General features: G+C 39.9%; 2 protein-coding genes across 2 annotated transcripts in view; one reads left to right on the top strand and one right to left on the bottom strand.

Annotated features, from left to right (window-relative positions):
- Positions 1–505: 505 nt before the first annotated feature.
- On the bottom strand, positions 506–13359 carry LOC142976530 (uncharacterized). Its single transcript, XM_076119951.1, has 14 exons — positions 13189–13359; positions 12607–12730; positions 11322–11468; positions 4789–4964; positions 4312–4506; positions 3863–4078; positions 3078–3258; positions 2705–2921; positions 2440–2584; positions 2153–2284; positions 1718–1866; positions 1342–1582; positions 1016–1162; positions 506–662 (listed from the first exon to the last, which is right to left on the bottom strand). The coding sequence occupies exons 1-14, from the start codon at positions 13198–13200 to the stop codon at positions 594–596; spliced, it is 2151 nt and encodes a 716-aa protein (XP_075976066.1). The 5' UTR covers positions 13201–13359; the 3' UTR covers positions 506–593.
- A 1194-nt stretch (positions 13360–14553) lies between these two features.
- ChT (choline transporter) overlaps positions 14554–24509 on the top strand; it is a 46967-nt gene continuing 37011 nt past the window's right edge. The window contains exons 1-4 of the mRNA XM_076120144.1: positions 14554–14863; positions 19457–19646; positions 22269–22376; positions 22802–22957. Coding sequence (XP_075976259.1) covers positions 19481–19646; positions 22269–22376; positions 22802–22957 — 430 coding nt within the window. The 5' untranslated portion in view covers positions 14554–14863; positions 19457–19480. The remainder of the gene's footprint in view (positions 14864–19456; positions 19647–22268; positions 22377–22801; positions 22958–24509) is intronic.

Raw genomic sequence — 24509 nt, 5'->3', positions numbered from 1 at the left:
ATACTAACTATTTAATTAGTTTAATTACAACTTTATCTTTAAAAACACCCCGATGGAACAAAGTACCACACTCTCTAAACCATTGTAACGTTTGTTTGTGTGGCCTTCACAGTTCGTCTACATGGTACGACTTGATTGCTCTCCGAACATATTCGACTACTGCTCATACCCGTGAAAAACAGATTTCAATAAGAAGCAAACGAAACTACTTATAATATTCAGTTTCCATATTAAGTCATTGAACAAAAATAGGCCGATTTTAACGATCATTTACACAAATTTTATAAAGAGTTATAACTTGTAAGGTTTTAAGGTTGTAGGCAGGGGACGTAATCTCTGTAACTGCAGAACCGATTTACAAAATTCTTTCACTTGCAGGTGGCTTGCATTATCCCTGTGTGCTGTAGGCTACAAATGATCTTTATATCATGCATATTAGCTGAACTATGATAATCTTTGTCGAGGATCTCGGAACAATTATAAGAAAGTAATTGCAAAGTATTTTGTATATTGTAGACGTCAAATGAAACAAGGACAGCAATACTGGTAGAGGACAGTGTGCGAGACAAGGACAGAGACAGCGGGTCAGCGCCTCAGCAGGGCTGCGCGCTCGCGGTGGCGTACAGCAGGTCCAGCGCGTTGCAGAACGCGCGGTAGTTGACCTGAGAACAACAACACACGGCTCATTACACTGTAACATGTCATGTAACATTCATAGAAAATATCACTTTATGGATACTCTTAATTTGACATGGTCTGTCATGAACCGTCAATGCTAAAATATGAATAGATGATATAGTAAAACAACTCGGTAGAGAACCTTCGGCATGCACGACTTATCTTGATTATAATCGTCAATTCTACGTATTTCCAAAATTACTCAGCCGTATAAAACGGGCCACCATCAGTCGCTAAGCATAGGGGGTTACTGATGTCGTCAATTCAGAATGTTGTATACTCTATCGCATACAAGGCAGTATGCTCAGTGAGGGAGTAGTGTGGGTAGTGTGAGTACCTCGAGGCCGCAGCCGCGCGCGTAGCCGAAGCACTTGTAGAGCAGGTCCCGCTCGCGCGCCGACACCAGCTGCAGCAGGCCGCGCTGGCACAGCGCGCGCTCCACGCACACGCGCGGGATCGTGCCGCAGTGCGACCGGTCCATGTCCTGCACACACACACACGCTTAGTTAGAGCCTAGCGAACTATAACGCCGAATCTTTCGTCGCCGAATATTTAACGCCAAAAGTTCGTCAGGTGCGTCAGTATGTATTTGTGTAACTGTTCAGTAGTGTTCCGTGTTCGTAGTGTATAACAAGGTGAGGTGTGTAACAAGTGGAGAGTGACCTGGAACACTTCCAGTATGTTGGACAGCTGGTCGGGGAACTTAGAGAGTTTCTTGAGCGCCATGGACACGATGTTCCTCTCCTCGAAGTTGAGGAAGTTGAGCGGCGAGTCGATGGTGGGCACGTGCGGGATGGGCTCCAGCAGCGGCGCGCGCTCCAGCCCCGTCTGCGTCAGCGCCTCGCCCACCACCGAGCAGAACCGCTCGTACTCCACGTAGCGGCGACGGCCCGGCGCACAGAACCTACATGTCACGTTTACAAATATACATTTAACACTCATCGCTCGGTAAGATTCAGATTAAAATTGTTTATCGACTGAAGTCATTCGGTCAAGACAAAGCTAGTAGAAATAATAGCAAAGTAGAATGATGACTGACACTTCCATGAGCGTGTCCATCTCGAGCGGCGTGAGGGAGAGGCCGGCGGAGCCGAGGCCGCGGTAGAAGTCCGCGCGGGGGATCACCAGCTCGTTGCGAGGGTCAAACTGGCGCAGGAACTCGCGCGGCCGCACTCCCTCGCGGACCATCTGACCAACAACAACCAAACGATGATGTGAGATGTTTGTTTGTCATTATTGTACAGCTGACATGTTTTGGATAAATATAACAAAAAATTGCTGCCATAAACCTTTATTATATCGTAAACCGTTATTATATCTCTGCATTTTACAATTCATCAATATTATTTGTTTTTATCAGAAGGCAAACTGAGGAACAGATTAAAGAAAAATGAGGAACAGATTAAATCCGAAATGTACAATGCTAGCATATGAATGGTGTATGAAATAGTGTGTGTGTGAGTGCGGCGTGTACCTTGCCCTTGATCTTGGCGAGTATCTGCACGATGTCCGTCTCGAGCGGGTTGGCGGCGGCCGGCTTGCGGGCGCGCTGCAGCGCCGCCGCCGGGCCCGCGATCGTCGCGCTCTCCGCCGGCCGCTCCACCATCTGTCGACACAACCATCGTCAACATAGCGATTATAAAACTCATAGTCGAGTTGACACAAGAGATCGGATTGTTTAGATTCTTGCATTTTAGAAATTTCCATGTTTAATATAAACGTAATGATTTTCTGTGCGATGAGGTGCGTGTAGGTGCGTACCTCGTCGAGCAGGCGCACGTAGCTGAAGCCGCAGTCGTCGAGGTAGCGCGCCTCGAGCGCGCGCACGTGCGCGGCGGCGGGCAGCACGCCGAGCCGCGCCAGCACGCGCCGCACCTGCGCGCGCGACACGTGCCCGTTGTTGTGTCTGTGCACACACAACCAAGCCTTTATAAAGTTATTACTCCCGAATTAAATGTATGTATATCTCGCGCTACGAACGCTTCACGAGCCTCCGGCTCACGTCGGCATACAAATGAGCACTAACTCGTCGTGTTCGGAGAAGGCGGGGCGCAGGTCGATGGAGCGCTCGGCGCAGGCGGCGCGCACGCGCAGCAGCGCCGCCTGCGCCGCGTCCAGGTCGGCGCCGCTCTCGCCCTCGCCGCGGTCGGCGGCCGAGCCCAGCGGCGGCAGCTCCGCCACGGCGTCCGCCGCGCACCCCGCCTTCGCCTCCGGGTGCTTCTCCAACTCCTTGATGGTGAACACTGCACATATCGCCCATATATGACATCTTTAGCCACTGAAAAACTTGGATCGATTTTTGTATAAAGGCATTTCAAGATAGAGATCTCTCGTAAGACACAACTTGAGAGCACAATAGAAACACAAATTAAAAAATACTTCAGCATATGTGCACATACCCTGGTCGCAGTCATCCTCGAAGGTCCTCCAGCAGACTCGCTGCGGGTCGTTGGGGTCGACGTAGTGCTTCATGACGCAGACCACCTCCTCGGGCGTGAGCACCGTGCCCAGTCCCATGGCGTCCATGGCGCGCCGGAACTGCAGCGGAGCGATGCGCCCGCTGTTCAGTGCGTCGTAGTCCTGAACAACAACGTACGTGATCATTGACCTAACACTTCATTAAGACAAATACCATTCAACATCAAGATTTGAACTAGAAAAAACCTGGAGACCAAGAACTATATCAATTATTTACAGTCTTGTTTCTGTGGTCACAACCACACTGAGATCATGCTCGTAAGAAGCTCTACGTGTAGCACATTGTACGTAGCAGTTCGTAGAGGGCTCGTAGCAAATTGTAGCTGTCTCGCAACGAGTCACTTTTTTGCGATGGTCATTAAAACTACACTATAATAATACGTGGAGGAAGCTGTGTCGATAATATAATCGATCTATTCGGTGGTTTAATTACTGGCCATATGAGAGTGTATTTAATTTTACCATTGTTAAAATATTTGTGTAAACTTGGACTGAAAAACGTTTTCACCTTCACATATTTTACATTTATCTTTTCCATTGCAGTCTTGTAATGTCATTGACCTGCACAGGCATATCTAGCTGCGGCAGACTCAGCGGTAGTACATAATGTACGGTCACAGTGGGATGAGTACAATAAAGTACAATGTGACCACGATCATCTCCAATAAGGGAGTACGGAGGCAGGAAATACGAAAAAATTCCATACTCTGAAAAACTCGGAGACTCTGATGCGTCGTTGCATGACGAACTCCTGGACGCGCAGCATGAGGTCGACGAGCTGGCGCGAGGGGGGAGGCTGCTTGAGCGCCGGGTGGAACACCTCGGTGGCTCCGAGCGGCGCCGTCGACAGCCCCGCCTCCACCTCCGGCCGAGACAGCTTCGGCAGAGTCGTGTCGATCACTGCGCTCGGGTTCAGATATTCCTGCACACATACACACACACGATGCCATTTTATTATGATCAGTCTAGCAAAAACTATTAAAAACAAGTATAGTTTTACGATCACAGCCTTGCTGCCATATTTGCTTGCCATATTTTTGTTGACATTTTGGGAACCAATCAAAGCGTACAACTATAATTCTAAATACAAGACCTGCAAAACTACTTCATCTTATTTTTAATTACAAGTGATCAGCATGAGTGTGTTCAACTTACAGGTCCTAGTCCCCTAATGCCTTCCTTCTTGACAGCCTCGACAGTTTTGAGAAAGTCCACGTAGTCCAGCGTGTAGGAGTCCTTGATGAACTTGCGCACGAGCAGGTTGAAGTCCTCGGCCGACACGATCACGCCGATGTACGTGAGGATACGCGCGAAGTGAGCGAACGTTATGCGACCGTCGTTCTTCGCTACCTGAAAAGTTAATTAAAATATGATTCGGACACTTAATTAAACATTTAACAACTTAATCGTAGCGAACTCTGTCTCTCTGTATGTTTTCGAAATTTGCCAGAAGTAGATAAAGCCTCGTCAAAACGTATGAATGTAGCCAAAGTAGAAATTACTGAATCTACCATCAGTTTTACAATCTAACATTCCACAAGTTTGTAAGACTTTAAGCATTGACATTTAAGATCGTGGGCAACTGTTTTTTCTCAGTGTATAACAAGATTAAAGAGTAGTTTGAAGACAGACCAATTCGTAGTCCTGGAAGTATGGTTTGAGCGGTATGTCCCTGGCGGCGATGGTGGCGAGCAGGCAGCAGAGCCGGCGCGTCTGCCACTGGTCGAGCGAGTGGCACGCGGGCTCGGGCGGCGGCGGGCACGCCTCCAGCAGGCAGTCCGCCGACGTCTTGTCGCGACCACCCGCGTCTACCAACACAAATAAATAAATTAATTTAAACCATTAATGTCCCACATTTTATAATTCTTTCACAGTCGGTAACAGTAGTCGGAAGTTTGAAAGTCTGACAACTAATCTTACCAAAGGGTATCGTGTTATAACCCAGGTAACTGGTTTGTAGAGGTCCGATAGACAGTCACTCCATGTAAAATACTGATAACTGCATCCGGTGAGACTGGAAGCCGGCTCCAACATAGTTGGAAGAAAGGCTAGGGTGATAAATAATGTCGCGCTGCTGGACAAGGGTCTCCTCCCGTAATGAGGGAGGGGTAAAGCCTTGAGTCCACCACGCTGGCCAATTGCGGGTTTGGTATCACAACTAAAATATTATCTTATTTTTACCCAAACAAGGATAAAGCTACCACATTAATCCAAACATCTCGTGTGGTTAAGGCGGAAGGTACGCCACTACCAGTGCGTCGGATAGTCGTGGGTTCGATTTACACACGGAACAAATATTTATGCGATCCACAAATAGTCCTTTGAATCTAGTTGTACTTTCTTAGTTTGTCTGTTTTTAAAAGTCTGTGCGACACAAGAGCCAATCGTAGTACGAGAGATCTTAGTATGAAAGACCAAGCAGATAAGTTAGATCAAGTGACGTTATCTGATCTCTTCCTACCCTGTGGGAAATAGATGAATTGTATATGTGTAATAATATTATATATTTATGTGTAAGTTAGAGATTTTGGATGTACGTATTTTATCTTAAGTTTTAGACGAACATTTTTAAATGCCGAGTAATCCTTGCTTAACGACGAAAGAGAGAGAGACGGAAAAGACGCGGCGTCTGTAATTATTCGTACATACTCTACTCGTACTGTGTCTCTATGAGTCAACGATAAAGTGGGCCATTAAGGAAACAATACACATTACATTCATCTACAAAATCATTCCGCTATTATTCAGAACATCTTGAACCGCAACGATAACAATTCAAGTGAAACGTCGAGTGCGTGACGATGAGAAATATCTATGAGGAAACATGCAGGTATTCTGTTAACTTTCCGTTGTTCATCATAGTTTTACTTCAAAATCAAATCATTTATTAATTTAGGTCAAATGCTGACACTTATGATAGTCAATGACATAGAGAGTGAATTTACCGCCAGTTTGGAAGGTAGGGCCAAAGAGAAGAGGTGAAGAGGAGAGCTGGCAACAAACTCTTGGCCACTCTTTTTAATCACCAAATGGTTTTAACAAATATTTCTGATAGGTATAAATTGCATAAGGCGTGATTTTATGTATGTCTGTATGTACACTGTATCGTATACAGTTTATATGAAACATCCGCTTATTGCCAAAGATAATGTGTTATTTCATTGATAATAGAAACGTTATCAGACTAGACCCGTTATTAAAATTACCATATAGAGAAGAATTAAATACCATCAATTTGAAATTTTACTATAATCATAAATTCGTTTTGGAACCATACTGTCCCAAGCTATCAACGTCCCGGCGTTAGATAAAGACAACGATATACAGACCCTATTATGCTATCTTTTTCACAGTAAAACTCGTATTTGTACAATGTGAGGTCCAGTTACGGAGTTTAGAACAAGAATGAGTGATGGGATAAGGTTCTCCGCGCACGTTCACCGGCGCTCCCGGAGGACTCGTCCCGGCTGATAGACGAGGCTATATACCGGAATAAGAGATGTATCGCTTGCTTTAACAACAGCTCTTTAGTTACGTTATATAAATACACAAGTTTCCTGAAATTCTTGTGGTTTTTTATTCGTTAAAATTTGAAGAACATACTAAAACTATGTAAAGATATTAATTGCTATGTACTTTCATCTGATCATTTTGCTAAATTTTAATTGAATGAAAATTGCATTTGACCACGACTGAAGACCTGCGAAGTGATTGGTGACATAGATATTGGCTTTATGTATGAGCGAAAAAGGGAAAGCACTTTTTTTTGTTCTTTTTTTTTAAAGAAAGCTCTCTCACTAAGAATTCCTTATGTGTCGCGGCGACTTTTACTAACATACAAACAACAGCTACAAAGCACAACCAGTCTCGAAACAGGTATATGTGGCTCGCACAAATAACTGTTCCGTGAATCGGAAATTGAACACACGACCTCCTACGAAGTCAAAAAAATTTATGAAAACTAAAATTGCATCCATGACGTGAAAAACGCGACAAATTTTTCTACATAGGCTTACATTGATAAATAACATCGACTAGTCAATAAGTTGTGCGCTTTCAAATATTGTGTAACGATAGTTGGGCCATTTCAAACGTGCGAACTACGTCATGCCACATAATCGGGCTCTCTCGCTCGCACTTACACACTGTCCTATTCCTGTCATCCTTTTAATAATGTCATAGTTCGCACGTTTGTAATGGCCCAACTATAGTATTTAATTGTTCAGTGAGTAATGAAACAACAGAGAGTAGTGTTAGTGCAGCGTGTGAGCGTGGTCGGCGCACACTCCGGCGATATCGATTGTGTGACCCCGTTCCCAAATGTCACTAAATATAACCGTTCAATTCATTACTCACTTATCACATAACTACTTGTTTTACTATTAACGGGTAGTGGTATAACTACATTCGTAATATTACGACTGTTACACCCGAAGGTCTAGGCAGAGGTATATGATATACACCCACGTTTCAACGTTAACAATGTTAGTCCCGTTTAATAGGAAGCGAGCCTATTTAATTGCCCTTTACCAGACACGTTACCGAAGCCCGAGCTTAAAACTAAAAAAAATATCAATAGCACTTCGCCTGACTCTGGAATCGAACCCCAGACCTTTGCGCGGCAGTCGCATACACTACCGAATGCACCACAGAGGCAGGCATGATCAAGCAGTAAATTTTTAGGCCTTCTTAACTAAACTAATAGGTACTTCTTTTATTTTAATTTTTATAAAAAAGACAACTCCCGCACTAAGAATTACTCTTGTGTCGCGGGGACTGTAACAAACATACAAACAACGGACACAAAGTACAACCAGAACCGAAAAACTATTTATGGATCGCACATATATTTGTTCCGTGTGGAAATTAAACCAACGATCTTTCAATGCATTGGTAGTAGCGTGAGAACCACCTTAAACACTGCGCCACGGAGGCAGACAAATACTGATAAAACCCGCTTCGGCCGTGTATGATACCAGAGTTTGGTAACCAGTATCATACGAAGAAAAAATGATCGTTGTAGGATACTGGTATCCAAGTGAGAGGATTTATTATTTTTCTGATACCCTTCATTAAATTTGGTAACCAGTATCCAGTAAGGAATATAACATTCTGCCTATGAAACCAACTTAGCAAAACTGTGATAAGCAAAAGGGTATTTTCCCAACTGAATACTGAGATGAGAACCCTAATTGGTTATGTCATTATATCCACTTCTGGTTATATTATTGTCCTCTTTCATCCGAGTAATCGGATCGCATTCTGTACCAACGCTTATTGTAAACCCTCGCTTTATTGAAAACATACAAGTAAACAAGGAAATACTTCATGAGTTTAGATTTTTCCGACTTCATTTTTAAAATTTAGAGTAACACTCACTGTACATATATAATTAATATTGTGGCAAAGCTAAAAGGTAGATTCGTTTGAGTAAGTTTTTTTCCTGTGGTACATGCGACCATCACTAGTGCTCTTCCTCCTCTCTTCGTAATGATAAATTCAATTTCTTTACTCATTTTGGACTACAGGCAACGCAAAAATATATCAATGCGCATGACATGCTTATCAGCTACATACGAGGAGATGTTAAGTATTCACTTGTAATTTTTTGATATTTTCCTTTGCTGATACTCGGTTACATAAAACGAAAAATCCCTATTACTTGGATACCAGTATCCTACAACGATCATTTTTTCTTCGTATGATACTGGTTACCAAACTCTGGTATCATACACGGCCGAAGCGATAAAACCGTATTTTGGTAACCTTACATGAGAATCATATAACAGCTGATTTTACCACGTAGCAATACAGAGTGTGTTGACATTTAAGTGAAGAGCAGTCAAGTGCGACATCTTGTAGCCCTCGTTCACTATAAACAGACTGTACTCATTCAGTGTCGAGTATGTCACATTTACCCGCGACTGACACGAAACGTGCATGTTTATTGTTATATAATAACTACTACATACTAACGCAGCGTGTTTCTGACGTCTCAAAATCAAATCATTTATTAATTTAGGTCAAAAATTATTTCATTCTTAGATAGCCTATTTATCAAGGAAGACTATAGGCTATATATCATCACGCTACGACAAAAACGGGGAAAATATTGACACTTGTAATAGTCGTTACAATTAGTGAATCTACCACCAGCTCGGAAAGGGGGTAGAGACTTATAAGAAGAGCTAGCAAGAAACTGCCAACTGCTCTTTGCAATTTCCAAAAGATTAAATGTGGTGGATGTAATGACTATAGTCCAACAATTTAGTACAAAGCCTTGGTATCCACGATTGATTTTAATTTTTTGTACTGAATCATCTGAATGGTGTATTTAAAAAAAAAAATTCGTTATACCAAACCGATCACCGTCTAGTGCGTAAGTTACTTTAAATTTTATGTTTACAACATCTGTGAACGTTGCAAACAAGGCTGTCTACGAAGTTGTTGAACTATAATGTTTTTTGTTTGCAGCAGAGGAGCAGAACAGAAATTGGAAGTTTAATAGCACTTTGCCCGTTCTGAAAATCGTACCCGGGACGGGACACCTTATGATCAGCAGTCGTGCACTACCACCTAGTCCACAGAAACAGCTCATTGATGGATTTATGATCTCCAGAACAAAGCCTAGTAGAAGTTAGCCACAGTAATTAGTGTACAAAAGAATCCAAAGTCTCATTATAGTATACGAAAAAGGCTAAAATTCTAGGATACTCGGGTTTCCCATAAAATGACAAACTGTGTCTGAGTAGACATGCTCTACAGGCATATAGAGACCACGTTTAAAGTCTTTATAGGTTTTTGTTGTCCGGATCATGAGAAAAATTCACATCTATCAAAATCAGCGAAGCCGCGGCAATACAAATGGAATAGACATATACAAATTGTGATTGTGATTATTTAAGGTTAATTAGCGTCACATGTTTATGTATCGTAATGATAAGATATCGTTTCAATTACTTCAATGAATAAGCGATACTTGGTATAATCAAGTGGCCTAGTTTTCCGGCAACAGTGGCCTATTTCTGTACTAAACAAAATCCCTGTTTCCTTATGAATCATGAACGTTTTGAATAAGTGCATATGGTAAAGAAATGAGAAATATGATGATAATTTAGTCATGAAAGAGGCTACTATACTCGTCATATTGCACACCTGTAAGCTACGTCATAGTTAAAAGAACTATATGAGTGTGACAATGTGTACGAAATAAATAAATTAATATCGTCGGACAACTCACACACCGTCTTTTTAATCCAAACTAAGCAGAGCTTGTTCTATGGTAACCAAATAACTACTTAAATTGATAAATTAACTACCACGCTCAGAACAGATACTTGTGCTCATTACACAAATTTTTGTTCTGGATAGGATTCTAACCCACCACACGCGGTAATGGTAAAATTATCAATACCTTGATTCGGCCTAACTTATTTATGCTAAAAAATATCTTTATGACTTTTGTTTTTTTATCGTAGATAGTTTTATCCTTCTTAGCGGAGCGGCTAGAGGCGCTATTAACCGCTTTTGCAGCTTAAAATAAAACCACCTGTGACTGTACGCACTTAACAGCCATAAATATTCAGGAAAATCAAAGGAAACGTAAAGATTAAAATAATATTTTACTGAAAAAATACATAATAATGGAACCAAACGTGTAAATTAACGCGACAAGCTCAAAGACAGTTGATTATTCAAAGGATGAGATTGCTCCCCCTCTGAAATTTAAACGAGAATGTTAACATGACAATTGACAAGCGAAGTGCATAATCTAACGCAGTAGGACTCTAAAAAACGACAGTCGTACCGTATCAAGAACTTTTTTTTATCACAGAAAACTTTATACCATTTTTACAAACAAACCCAGAACTAAATTTTGGTAGACCATTGACCAATACAATAAAGCCGGTAACGCAAGATAAATATTAACTTCAATGCATTCGTATTGTGGCAGTCGTTTGAACACTAAAATAGCTGAGTATCAAGGATGTAGCCTTTTTTTATAAACGGCCTCACACTCCGAACTGATGTTGAGACTTTTATTACTTAAAACCTTGACTCTTTAATACCTTATAGTCAAATCCAGCATTAAAAAGGCAATAGCAGGAGTGCCCAGTGGCTAGCAGCATATGTAGGTATTGATTGTGTAGTGTGTAAGTAGTTACCTTCTCCATGAATGATCTGGCAGAGCTGGTGGTAGAGCACGCGGCCGTCCTGCGCCCTGAAGTAGTCGGCGAGCTGAGCGATCTCATCGTCCGACAGGCCCACGACGGAGCGCAGCGGACCCGCCAATATCGACACGAACTTAGACTCTGAAACATATACAACATAGTTATACTACACTTCTTCTTCTTGTCGTATGGTTAGTGGTCAACCAAGTGTTAAAGTTGTTCAAGCCGCTCGAAGGCCTTCGACGTGGCTTAACGAATGTTATCTTAATTGACAACAACTGGGACCGAATTTTAACGTGCCCTCTGAAGAACGGAGACGCCCTGTTCAAATACCACTATGCGGTCATTCATCTATGGAATGACCGCGCCAAGGGTTGCTTAACGATCGGTGTCCCACAGTGGGTAAAAGGGTTTTCTCCCTTTACATCAATCCCGTTAGTTAAAAATAATTGTGTAAGTCTGTCGTTTCAAGCCTTGCTACAATGATTTTTGCAGCAAATGCTTCTTGATAAATAGGTAACGATTTTTTACGAAATGCCTTTAAGTATATCTACTTATAATAATTATAGTAGAAGAAAGTGACAATCTATGAGTAATGCTGTAGCTCGATTCGCGCGAGTACTATCGACTACCGACAACCGACAACCGACCTGTCATCGAGAAAGGCGAACGGCAGGTTTGTATGAAGAATTCGTACAGCTTATAAAATGTCATGTTTAGGTTTACTTTTTGTTTAAATTGGTAGCTAATATGATAGACAAGCTTATTTTAAAATTATTATATTTTTAAAAGTTGGGAGGTAAAAGTTATGTCCATTTTAAGAAGCCCCGATAGTTCGCTAAATTGCTCAGATGCTGTCAAAACCACAATCCAAAACAACAGCAAATTAGCGGATGCGTAGACGTCAGAGTAACAGTGACGTCTCATGAGATTTTCTTTTCCTTTATTTGTCAACAAATATAAGCCATAGACCAAAAATAATTATTAAAATAAACAAATACTTTCTAATTAATCCGGACTTCTAAAAATAATAGTCCCAAATAAAAATAGGTGACTTAGTCCCCTTAATAAGTGGTACAAATTCTGTTACGAAACAACACAAACTTTAAGCTGTACGAAATCTGCCGATCTCCTTTTGTATGAAAATCTGATCAGCGCCTCTGACGGGTGTCGTAGGAAACCTTTTGGCAGTACATTCTAAATGTCAAATGTCGATAGCTAGCCGGTTGTCGGTAGTCGATAGTGGTAGAGAATCGAGGTACTGATATAAGGTAGTTACCGGAGATGAGGGAGTTGCCCTCGGGGTCGAGCGGGCGGTACCAGTCCCACAAGTTGAGCCCCACGCGGAACGCCGCCGCGCGGATCTTGTTGCACGTCTTCCACACATTCGCCAGACGAATTATCTACAAATTACACCAACATATTTATGTAAACATTCTTTTGAGGACGTTGCTTTAAAAGTTAATAAGTAAATCAATGTCCCTGCGAACAATTCTTGGTTTGTTGACAGAATAGAGAAGTCATGTGCGGTTTCTTCACCACTGTACGATTTTCAGTAACATCTAAAGTTAGACTTTTCTCAACTATAGCGGATATTAACGCATTAATATGCGTAAGTTATTTAATGACGCTACAGTTTTACAATTGTACATACTGTATATTACTTCACTCAATAAAACTCTGTGTTGAAACTCTTATAACTTAAAACCTATTTACACTTTGCTTCAGGAATCGTACACAGGACGACACAATACTTTCTATTATATAACATTACATCGCGTTTCGTTATTACAATTGCACTACTTGTAATAAGCCCACGAACGTCTAATAACTTAAAACCAAAAGATCGAAGTTCACTTACCGTGTCATGCATTTTGATGCCTTAATTAAAACCTTTTGAACTGTACCCTCAAATGATAATGTAATTAATGTTAGGTATTTCACGCGGCGGTAATTTTGATCAAAAATCTGTATTTTCTAAATATTAGATAATTTTGTTGAACTACACTAATGTCAAAGTGACAGATTGAGATGACGCCATTACACTGTCTCAATTTAGAATAAAAAAATAGTTTTAATTTTGGAATTTTATAACAAACTTTTTGTTATAAAATTCCAAAAAAAATGTTTTTTTGCTTGATTAATTGCGTTATTTTGTTGGTGTGCTGGCACCACGGATGGCACTTTGTCAGTTAGGCTGGTGTTAGTTCTAATTACCTAAACATGAATTAATTAATCACTAACTCTACACTTAAAATTTAGTCTCTCGTTTAGTCAATGTGTAAAGGTAATTAACCGCAATACACAAGTGTTGAATCGAAGAATTTTTGGATAAATAATAAGGAGTTGTTTATAGAGTTCATGTAGTTTTTACCTAGTTCATCCATGGTAGTTAAGCTTTGTATCGCAGGACACATTACCTAAAATACACGAAACAGAAAACATCTTGTTTTCTATGACCTCAAAGGGGTCACTTGTCTACCACTGAGTGGGCATCAAAAGTTAATTTGTTGTTGAATTAGGTCGGCTACTCATATTGTTCATAGATGCGACCGTTACACCTTGAAAGACTTTGATTTAAATATTGAGCTTCGTCTGTCTGAAAAGTATTGCAAAGAAATATAAAACATGGATGATGGATAATGGTTCGTAGCGCAGTGGACAAAATAATAAGCATACCGGTCTTAGGTTTGATTATCGCAGATATAAAATATTAGTATAAATATTTTTTTTAATCTGATGGAAATATGTACCGTGATATGTTTGCAAAGTTTTTCGTGGTGCAAAAATACTGTAGGTGTCAATATTAAAAAAATAATAAATACGTTATCGGAACAAAGTTATGACCTTTATATAAGTTATATACCTATAGATTATTTTAATTGATGAACATGGAGCTTACTTATCTGTTATCAGTTGAGTACTCAGACAGTGATCAGGTGTAATGTGTTACCTGTCTCAAAGCTCGCGACTGTACAAATTCCACTCATCAATCAATTTGTCAATGGGAACACCAGCCCGTACCGATGCGTTCCACCTCCCGCCTTCCATAGATCAAACACTACAGTGTACACTGCTGGGTAATTGCTGCAGTATGTGTAAGTCTATAGTTTGAAGCGCGCAATGTATAAGAAAGTAAACGATAAGATCAGAGGTGTGTGGGAGTGTGTTGGCGCAGGCGCGCTGGCGGCGGCCGGCGGCGCTCCGAGCAATGACGTCAGGTGAATCGATCGCGGAGGGTCGCTCCGCTGGCGCTGTCACACCGCCACGTGAACTGGCTGCGACGATGCGCCCATCTCTTACGTAAGGTGGGCCTCACGTGCACGATCAATGTCCGCCACCCATGTGCGGGCTAAGCTTTAGGACCAGGAATAGCCCTTCACAGAAAACGTCCCTCCGATGGGGCGACAGCTGCCCCACAGCCGCCAGCCCTAACATATAACACGCGAGACAAGAGTGTAGTGCACATAGTGGTGTGTTTATTGTGCGTGTAGTGAGCTCATGGTGTGACACAGAGACCTTATCCTTCTACGAGCGTAAGTGTTATAACAACAACTACTTACTAACTACCTTACCTTATACACGCGGAGACAACAACGTTATCTAACAACACCACACATACGTTGTGATGAATATTTGATAAGCTTTCAGTTAAGTAATATACCTATTGAATAAGTTCTAGAATAAAGGCACTGTTATTAAAAGCTCCCGACTGTGTAAAAAGCTCTGATAACGTGTTATAATAGTATATTATGAAGTGATAATATAAATAAGTTCTCCAAACAGTTTCTTATATATAACAAGTATGTGAGACGATAAACCAGCGACTGAACGATCAATATAACACTTTTATTACCATTTTCTTGCTCTATTTGCCTCAAAATCGATGGAAGAAGGCTACAGAGTTCTATTTTAAGAAAGAAAAATGTCCTCCAATTTAATATTCACAACTTATAAATTCAAACTTAATTAATGCACATAACAGTAAGTTTTTACGTGAATAAATGTGCTATAATGTTTTATATACCAAGCTATACTATTTATATATTTATAGTTATATACTTTTATATGTAACTGACGTCTTTTTAGTTATATATTCAATATCGTAGTATATATATAAATAATGTTAAGTATATATGTATGTTGTTCGGGGTTGCATCCCGGATGACATTTACCTCTGGCTCGGAGGTCCGAGGGCGGAGGGAGGTGCGTTTGCGCGGAGCCCCGCCAGCTCATTGGAGAGGAGTGATCAGCCTCTCGGTTGGTCGCTCACAGCTGAACTGACTCTATAACTATAAAGATGTTGTGAAGTCATGACAATCGTGATTGAGGAAAAGAGATCATTTACAAATAGTATACGTAATAACAAGACCAAAGCCCTCCTCGTTTGGGAGAAAACCCTTGCCCAGCAGTGGGACAGTGGGTTTAAAAAAAAATTAAAAGAAAAAGCGTTTGGTAATAGCGTCACCCTTACCATTACATCTAAAGAATGTCATTGGTACTTTTTCAGAAAATTTATGGGAAAATCTCATATACATAATACTTGTTATACCTGAAGGTGTAGCCGAATGTGTTATATACTCACTTTTCGCCATTAACAATATTAGCCCCATTTAATAGGGAGCCTATTGTCATTTACCAGCCACGTTTCCAAACTCCAGGCTATTATTGAGACATATTCTAATACAAATAATACAAAAGACCAATAGTAATATGTCAGACCTGGGTAACGAATCCGAGACCTCATGTTCAGCAGTCGAAAAGATCTTGTATTCATAAAATTGGCTGCGAATATGATGGTTCTATTGTTTTCCAATATTGTTACGTGAATGACAGACAGCCAATACTAAATGTATTTCGATCATTAGCAAATTAGGTCAAATGTTGACACTTGTGATAGTCATTACATTACCGAATCTACCACCCACCTATGTTTCGATATGGTGCAGAGCCTAGTTAAACGAACCATTAAGTAACCTACAAACATTGTTTTTGACTACCCGGGCCGATGATTATATATTGAGTTCAACGATTAGAAACAATCTGATTACTTTGTTATCAATCGGTATAGTTCGTTGAACGACTTTTCATGTCGTTTTCTCTAATATACAGAGTAATTCTCCAGAAAGGTTTAAATTTTAGCCTATCTTATGTATAAAATTTCCGTGTCACAATGTTAGTTACCGTACTCCTCCAAAAGGGCTTGACCGATTCTCATTAAATTTTGTGAGCATATTGAGTAGGTCTGAAAATCGCCCAACATTTCTTTTTCATACCCCTAAAAGACACTACTTTTTTAAAAATGTATATGGCGAAACAACGTTTACCGGGTCAGCTAGTAATTTTATAATATGATACCGTATTCTAATTCTATTATCTGATGAACAAGGTTTAGAACAATTTTTAGACATGCAAAGTTTCATCACGATGTTTTACTTCACCGTTAGAGCATGATATCAGTATGGATTCATAAAAATAATCACTGAAATAATTTTAAAAGCTTGTCCAATAAATATAATGAAAGGCAAAAACCTAATTAATATCCACAAAGACTTCAATCACGGGTAATTAAATTAAAAGCAAAGTAACAACCAATAATAATAACAGTCGAGCGGCAGAGATATTAAAACACTTTCACAGTTAATAAGTAATTATAACATTTTAATTAATAACGAAAATTCAAAGGATTGCTGCTTATTACAAAAATTGTAGGAGCTTGGAAAATTCACGCGAATATTTTGAACAAAAATATTCGTTATGTAATGTGCGTTGAAATGTATGTATTATGGTATAATTAGCACATACATACTGAGTACAGTTAGCACATACTCAGTTAACAACACCCGCGCGGATCGATATCTGAAATTAAACCACGCTTGCCGAGGTTGTTCTGTGGATGGGTAACCATCTTATACATATCGAGTTGCTTCGTGTTTCGGAAAGCACGTAACATTTTGGGTCCCAGCTGTCGTTTTCGAAAGATCTTTGACAGTCGTTAACAGTAGCCAAAAGCTTGAAAGTCAACCAGTCTTACCAAGGGGTAGATAACTGGGTTGTGGATATACACTGGTATTCAGTCACATCCAGTGGGACTGGAAGCTAACTCGAATATAGTTGGAAGATAGGCTCGGCAGATATTTAACACATACTTACGGCCAGTTTCTTCATACATATCTAAAGCTAAAGCTAATTAAAGCTATTGACATCTAATTGATATTCATTTTAATTCGTGAAGTAACACATTTGACCGGCATTTTCGATTTACCCATATACTTTGACTGTTATTTTTGTAAACTGAGTGAGTGACTAAGCATATTGGTTGGATCGATTGGAGTTGAAAATAGGGAAAGAAAGAAAGAATAAAAGAAGAAAGAGATGTAATAATCGTGATTGGTTTAAGGTCACGACTACATGACTGTTTCAGTAGTGCGATCGGTAGTGTATCCGACTGTTGGTGGTGGGTTCGATTCTCAGGTTTCTTGCTAGCTCTTCTCATAAGGCTCTACCGCCTTTCCGAGCTAGTGGTAAATTTAGTAATTAGAACGACTATATCATAAGTGTCAATATTTGACCTAAATGAATAAATGATTTGATTTTGATTTTGAGGTCGGGCGTACGGAGTACTGTCGGTTCTTTCTAATTTAGCCCCTATTACAACATATTAACATTGCTAATGGCGAAGCGTGGGTGTATTCACACACCTTCGTGTATAACAAGCACGATGTTACGTATGTACTACATAAGACGTACCTATGTAATTTAAGCTCAATGTATGTTTTTAGAGAGCGAGTGTATTGAACACAATAGCAGGCATATGAGACTTTATAATGTTGTCAAAGCCTCTTCCAAAATATAAATGTATATGTATACTAGCTGACCCGGCAAACGTTGTTTTGCCATATAAATTTAAAAAAATATGTTTCACTTAGAGGTGTGAAAAATAGATGTTGGCCGAGAGAGCCATGAGAATCGGTCAAGCCGCTTCGGAGGAGTATGGTAACGAAAACTGTGACGCGAGAATTGTATATATTAGATTTGTTAGTCTTTCATGCAAAAACGCGGAACGGTTTAAAATGAAATTAGGTGCATAGATTTTTCACCGAGTATTCTTTTCACACTAACGAAGTCGCTGGTTGTAGAAAAACTACAGTAAATTTTAAAAGTACACACTTATTGAGACACTTTAATATAATATTAATAGACTGACGTCTTGCAAGTAAGCCTTATGAAGAGTGGCAGAAAGACGTGCAAAATTCGTGTGGTAATAATACTCATGTTTTATTCACGAGTTATATTCGTACCAGACACTCTGACTCTCCCCCGACATTGTACTGACACTCGCAGAGCAACTCGGCGCTACTTTACATTACCATACATGAACATGTTAATATTCAAAGTGAAAGTGACTCTGTCTGTCTGTCTGTTACACTGCTAAGCTGTTGGCGTATTTTGATATCAATCTTTTAAAAGGTGAAAAGTTTGTTAGTTTTTACATGAGATATAATAAACTAGCTGACCCGCGCAACTTCGTTTGCGTCACATAAGAGAGAATGGGTCTAAATTTTCCCCGCTTTTGTAACATTTTTCACTTGTACTCTGCTCCTATTGGTAGTAGCGTGATGATATATAGCCTATAACCTTCCTCGATAAATGGACTATCTATCACTGAAAGAATCTAATCAAACTCTTCAGCTTTATAATATTAGTATAGATGAAAAACCCCCGGTTTCTGAGGTACATTTAGCGTATTTAGATTTTCTACTCCATAGCGTTTAAACTCGCATAAAAAAACGGCAAGACAGTCTACTTCGAGAATATATTGTTATAGGAACTTGTTCTTCAACTACGAATGGCTATATTTGACTGTTAAATACCCACTTTCATATTCTAAAATGAGAGTAAATACTAAAATCGTCATTATATTGTAACACTTTTGACTGACTTTGGGCTGACTGACTGACTGACCTATTGTGCATCTTAGTATTGTGCAATAAGCCATCGGTCAACTGAGTTTGGGGAGTAACATAAGTTTATCTTACGCCTTTACTGCACAGTAAACTTTACAACTTATTCACTAAGTTTGTACATACGTTTCGCATAACACCTTTCAATATCTAATTTTGTTGCAGGAGGTAGAACAAAAATCATTCAAGATGATAAACGTGGCGGGCGTGGTGTCGATCGTGCTGTTCTACGTGCTGATCCTGGCCGTGGGCATCTGGGCCGGCCGCAAGAAGCCCCCCGGCAACGACTCCGAGGAGGAGGTCATGCTCGCCGGCCGCTCCATCGGACTCTTCGTCGGAATATTCACTATGACCGGTGAGACTACTACTATCTAAATACTAACTCAAAGGTGACTGACTGATTGACTTATCCCCCGTTTCTGAGTACAATAAGCGGTAGTTTATCTATTCAATAGCGTTGAAACTTATATAGAAAAAACGCTATTGAATAGATAAACTACCGCTAAATGTACCTAGGGGGTAACTGATATAGTGATCTATCAACAAACATCCTAAAGCACTGGACGGATCGAGTTGAAATTTGGCATGCAGGTAGATTGCCATGTTATGACGTTGGCAGCCGCTAAGAAAGGGTTTTAATAAATTCCACCCCTAAGGGGATAAAATAGGGAACGTTTGAACGAAAATTCTCTCCTAGGTAACAAATAACGAGAACAAAGTCGCAGGCAGAAGCTAGTATACTATAATTCAGTAGAGAGCCTATCGGCTGTTAAGAGATACTTAAGCTTCTGAAATCATGTACAATATTTCAACTTTCGTTATTATTTCCACCGGTTTATTAACACAGAAATACGACATAAATAGAAATAAACACCTTTCTACATCATAAATTATCCTCTACTATTTCTTACTACTAAGAACAGACACTTCTTCGAAAAAAAATAATACTTATTTACGTGCTGAGAAACATTAATTTTTCTTAGAATAATTTCTGAGATTAATATATAACAACGTATGTAGGTGTAGAGAGACAGGTAATAGCAGCAGTAATTACATATAGTTTCCAGTAAAGCAACGTTTCTCGGTAGCGTCAGATCGTGGCTGTTAGCTAATGGCCGCCCGGAGGTGCGTGGTGCTGACGTCACGGGTTTACTTGGAATATTGCGAACTGACACTGAGCACGCCCACACACACACACACACATACACCTACAGTGCACCAATTAAAACGATGTACGGTATCTATATAGTATCTCCGGTAAAGGTCACGAGTCGAGGTTTTGTAGTTTTTCATTTGGTTTCGTTTGCACTTTATCCCAGTAGTGTTTGAATAATTCTTAAAAAAAAAACGATTCTTACGACGACGACGACGAACGAAAAAAACGAACCTTAGTTTTGACTCAGTCGGATTCTACCATTAGATTCCCAATTTTTAGCTCCACGAAGATACATGACTATATCTATACTAATATTATAAAGCTGAAGAGTTTGTTTGTTTGTTTGATTGTTTGTTTGTTTGAACGCGCTAATCTCAGGAACTACTGGTCCGATTTGAAAAATTCTTTCAGTGTTAGATAGTCCATTCATCGAGGAAGGTTATTAGGCTATATAACATCACGCTACGGCTATTAGGAGCGGAGTAGAAACGAAAAATGTTGCAAAAACGGGGAAAATATGACCCATTCTCTCTTATGTGACGCAAGCGAAGTTGCGCGGGTCAGCTAGTCATTAATAAAGACATTCGAAAGGATATAACATAAAATAACGAATGGGAGTGAACCAACTTTCAAATAAAAATGTCATCGTTGAAATCGGTTCTTGAAGTTCAAAATGAGTGACCTTTATCCATCTCGACTATGAGGTTTGCTATAAAAGTGTGTAAAGATTTATACGTTTTAAGCTTTCGAGACTTACGTGGGGTAGGTACTGTGACATAACGGATACTACAAATAATCACGTTGAGCCACGTTGAGTTTTTTGTAAGATCCACTGTAATTTGTGTCCGTTGCGTATATTTTATATTTGGAGGAGTGTTTAAGATTCTTGTTTGCAATTTAATTTGTAGTTTTAGTGATATAATAAATAAATAAATATATGTTCCAATTTAATGCTTATTATTAATCATTCTATTGTAGTCGGGCAGATATCCGTGGAGGCGTTGTACCGTGAACTCTGCCTACACCCCTCACTAAACATTCACGCTCAGTAGCCGGTCAAGCGAACATCTTCACTGTCCTGTCACCGTCACTACTACTTATAATTACCTTCATTTTGAGATAGAGACGTAATGAGAATGACATTCTTGTATTTCATCATTTCCAGAAGTTTGTCGTAACATATAGATGAACAAAGGCGTGTCTTATTATTTCAGCATAATTGAGAATATAAAACACTGTTTACTTAAACAAGTATTGTTTAAGTAAACAGTGTTTTGTATTTTCTCTAAACTGGTGAAAAAAACTCACTCACTAGGTTTCTCTTAAAAGTATCGAGTTTTGAGATAGCTACGTTGCTACGGCGTAGACATGTCTACGAAAAGCTACGCGATCGGAAAGCTACGTACTACTGAATCAACAAACTTAATAAGGATATTAAGGACTAGCGTCACAGATTATATTTAGGTGTTGGATAACCTATCTGATAAATATTCCAGTAACTTATAACATCGAGGCGCTCATAGCCAGTTGTGCTCATCGATCGGTAGACGATCTGTGGGTTAAGCAACCGTTGGCGCGGTCATTCTATAGATTGGTGACAAGTAAAAAGTTGGTCCCTGGTGCCATGTCAAAAACCTTTCGGGCGGCTTGAACAACTTTGCCACTAGGTTGACCACTAACCATACGATAAATAGATAAATAACAGTAAATTCTGAGATCAAATAGAAATATCAGACAAACGAGGAGCGGAGTGTTAGATATAAGGTCGCATTTCATCCTTTTGCGTTCGGAACATTATGTAAACTGTGTGTATTGTTTCAGCGACATGGGTGGGCGGCGGCTACATCAACGGCACGGCGGAGGCCATCTACACGTCAGGCCTGGTGTGGTGCCAGGCGCCCTTCGGATACGCGCTCTCGCTCGTCTTCGGTGAGAACAATTACTTGTTATTGCTGTTTGTCTCTTTCTAATAATACAGAGAGTAGATCAACTTCCATCTTCCTTAGATCACCTTGTATAAGATACCATTTGAAATTGGTCTACAAACCAAGGCAACACATCAAAACCTTTTCGAATTTATGTGAAACTGTGAAAGTAATAGTGAACGCATACATCGTGATAGAACTTTGCATGCCTAATAAAACACATTTCTGGAGGTCATGCAATAAACACCCCAACCCGCAGTTGACTAGCATAATGGACTCAAAGCCTAATCCTTCCCTCGTTTAGGAGAAGATTCTTGCTCTGCAGGGTTTAACGATATTTATTTTTTTATGATTATATCTTTACACGAAAAAGAAAGATCCTTTCTCACTAAGGTTGAACTACTAGTAATAAGCATGTATTGTGTGCAGGTGGTATATTCTTCGCGAACCCGATGCGCAAGCAAGGCTACGTGACGATGCTGGACCCGCTGCAGGACTCGTTCGGCAGCCGCATGGGAGGTCTGCTGTTTCTGCCCGCGCTCTGCGGCGAGGTCTTCTGGGCCGCCGGTATACTCGCCGCGCTTGGTGAGTACTGCACTTAACAGCTATATTGTAAACTAAACCGCCCAACACGTTATGTGGGAAGATGATTTTTGGGATTGTTAATTTAGGTTGTAAACTATCTGTGTATCTGTGTATTCAAAATCCGTCAGGTACTTCTGGTGTGAATCTTGATTGATTATTCATATAATATGTAGGTATTTGAATCACAATCAGGCTACTATTTTAGTAGTCACACTCTAACAATGATTCAAGAGATACTCTATTTGTAGTTAAACGATGACAGATGCCTTATAAGCCAATCGTCACTAAGCCACTAAGCTCGCCAGTAAGCCTCTATAATCCGCTTCTATAGTTACGCAATAACAGTCGTCTGATTTAATCACATAACACGATAGACTAGTCGGTCAATAAACTTCTAACACATTCGACCTTACAGTCGCGTGAATGAAAAGTCACGTAACCCGATAGTCACTTGACTATCACGATATTAAAGTCGCATGATTTTTCAGTTACACAATTTGATAGTCGTACGACTTAACGAGTCAACTCCTTAAGTTTTCAGACAGAAAATCGGAGAAAGTCTCAGAGAATATAAAAAGGTTACAAATACCTGTACCTGTACAATGTGTTTACCGGTTCATAAATATAAATAGTATTGTATTCACAAACGTATGTAAATCCTTTCCACACAAATATTTGTATTTCATAAACATAAAACGAGCATTACGTTGAAATAGCATAAGTTGAAATAGCAGTACGTGTATACATTTACTGCTCAGCATGTTCCGCTTGTGATTACATCTTTCATAACACGTATTGGAAAGCGTTTTGCTTATTTGACACGAAAGTAACAAATGTGGGTGCGAGTCGTGGGCGAGTGTGAGTGTTAGTCTGAGTGTGCCTGAGTGTGAGTGTGAGCGAGGCGCTACAGTTCCTCTGTCATTGGCGCGTGTTCGCCCACCACTAACTTTTTGTTCGCGTTGTTTTAAAGTGCATGACTGTGAACTTTGACATTCTGATACGCGTAGGCGGAATGCAGAATGTAGCATAAAGTGTGATTTTTGTATTGTTCTTTTAATTATGAGACAGAAGTAAGTAGGTACTTCGAATTTCAGATTCAACATTCTAAATAAAAACTACAGACTAGCAAGATATATGTAAAAAGTGAAATGTGTATTATTACACACGATTAATATCGGGGACCGAGACCGGTTTGACGCATTTATAAACGAACTAGCTGACCCGCGCAACTTCGCTTGCGTCACATAAGAAAGAATGGGTCAGAATTTTCCACGTTTTTGTAACACTTTTTACTGTTACTCTGCTCCTGTTAGTCGTAGCGTGATGATACAAATTATGCTTTTTTTTCACGAAAAATATTCTCAAAATTATTTATATCTCTTAAATGTAACGAAGTTGCGCTAAGGCATATCCGTCATTAAAACAGTTGCCATGACAACGGAATTTTGTTAATTCAATGTCATTATAATATTGATTATTCGGGACCTCGTTCGCCACTAATTTTTAATATTTAATACTAATTACTAATACAAAGCTTATTTTTCCTAAACAA

This window comes from Anticarsia gemmatalis, chromosome 11 (genome assembly GCF_050436995.1).
Source record: "Anticarsia gemmatalis isolate Benzon Research Colony breed Stoneville strain chromosome 11, ilAntGemm2 primary, whole genome shotgun sequence".
NCBI classification, from domain to species: domain Eukaryota; kingdom Metazoa; phylum Arthropoda; class Insecta; order Lepidoptera; family Erebidae; genus Anticarsia; species Anticarsia gemmatalis.
This window is presented reverse-complemented; position numbering and strand designations above follow the sequence as displayed.

What these genes read in the sequence shown, in the direction of transcription:
- LOC142976530 (XM_076119951.1), bottom strand. An exon ending in ACTTCCAGGACTACGAATTG is followed by an intron (nt 4,507 to 4,788) that starts GTCTGTCTTCAA and finishes TTAACTTTTCAG; the next exon opens with GTAGCGAAGAACGACGGTCG. An exon ending in CGAGGATGACTGCGACCAGG is followed by an intron (nt 2,922 to 3,077) that starts GTATGTGCACAT and finishes CGATATGTGCAG; the next exon opens with TGTTCACCATCAAGGAGTTG.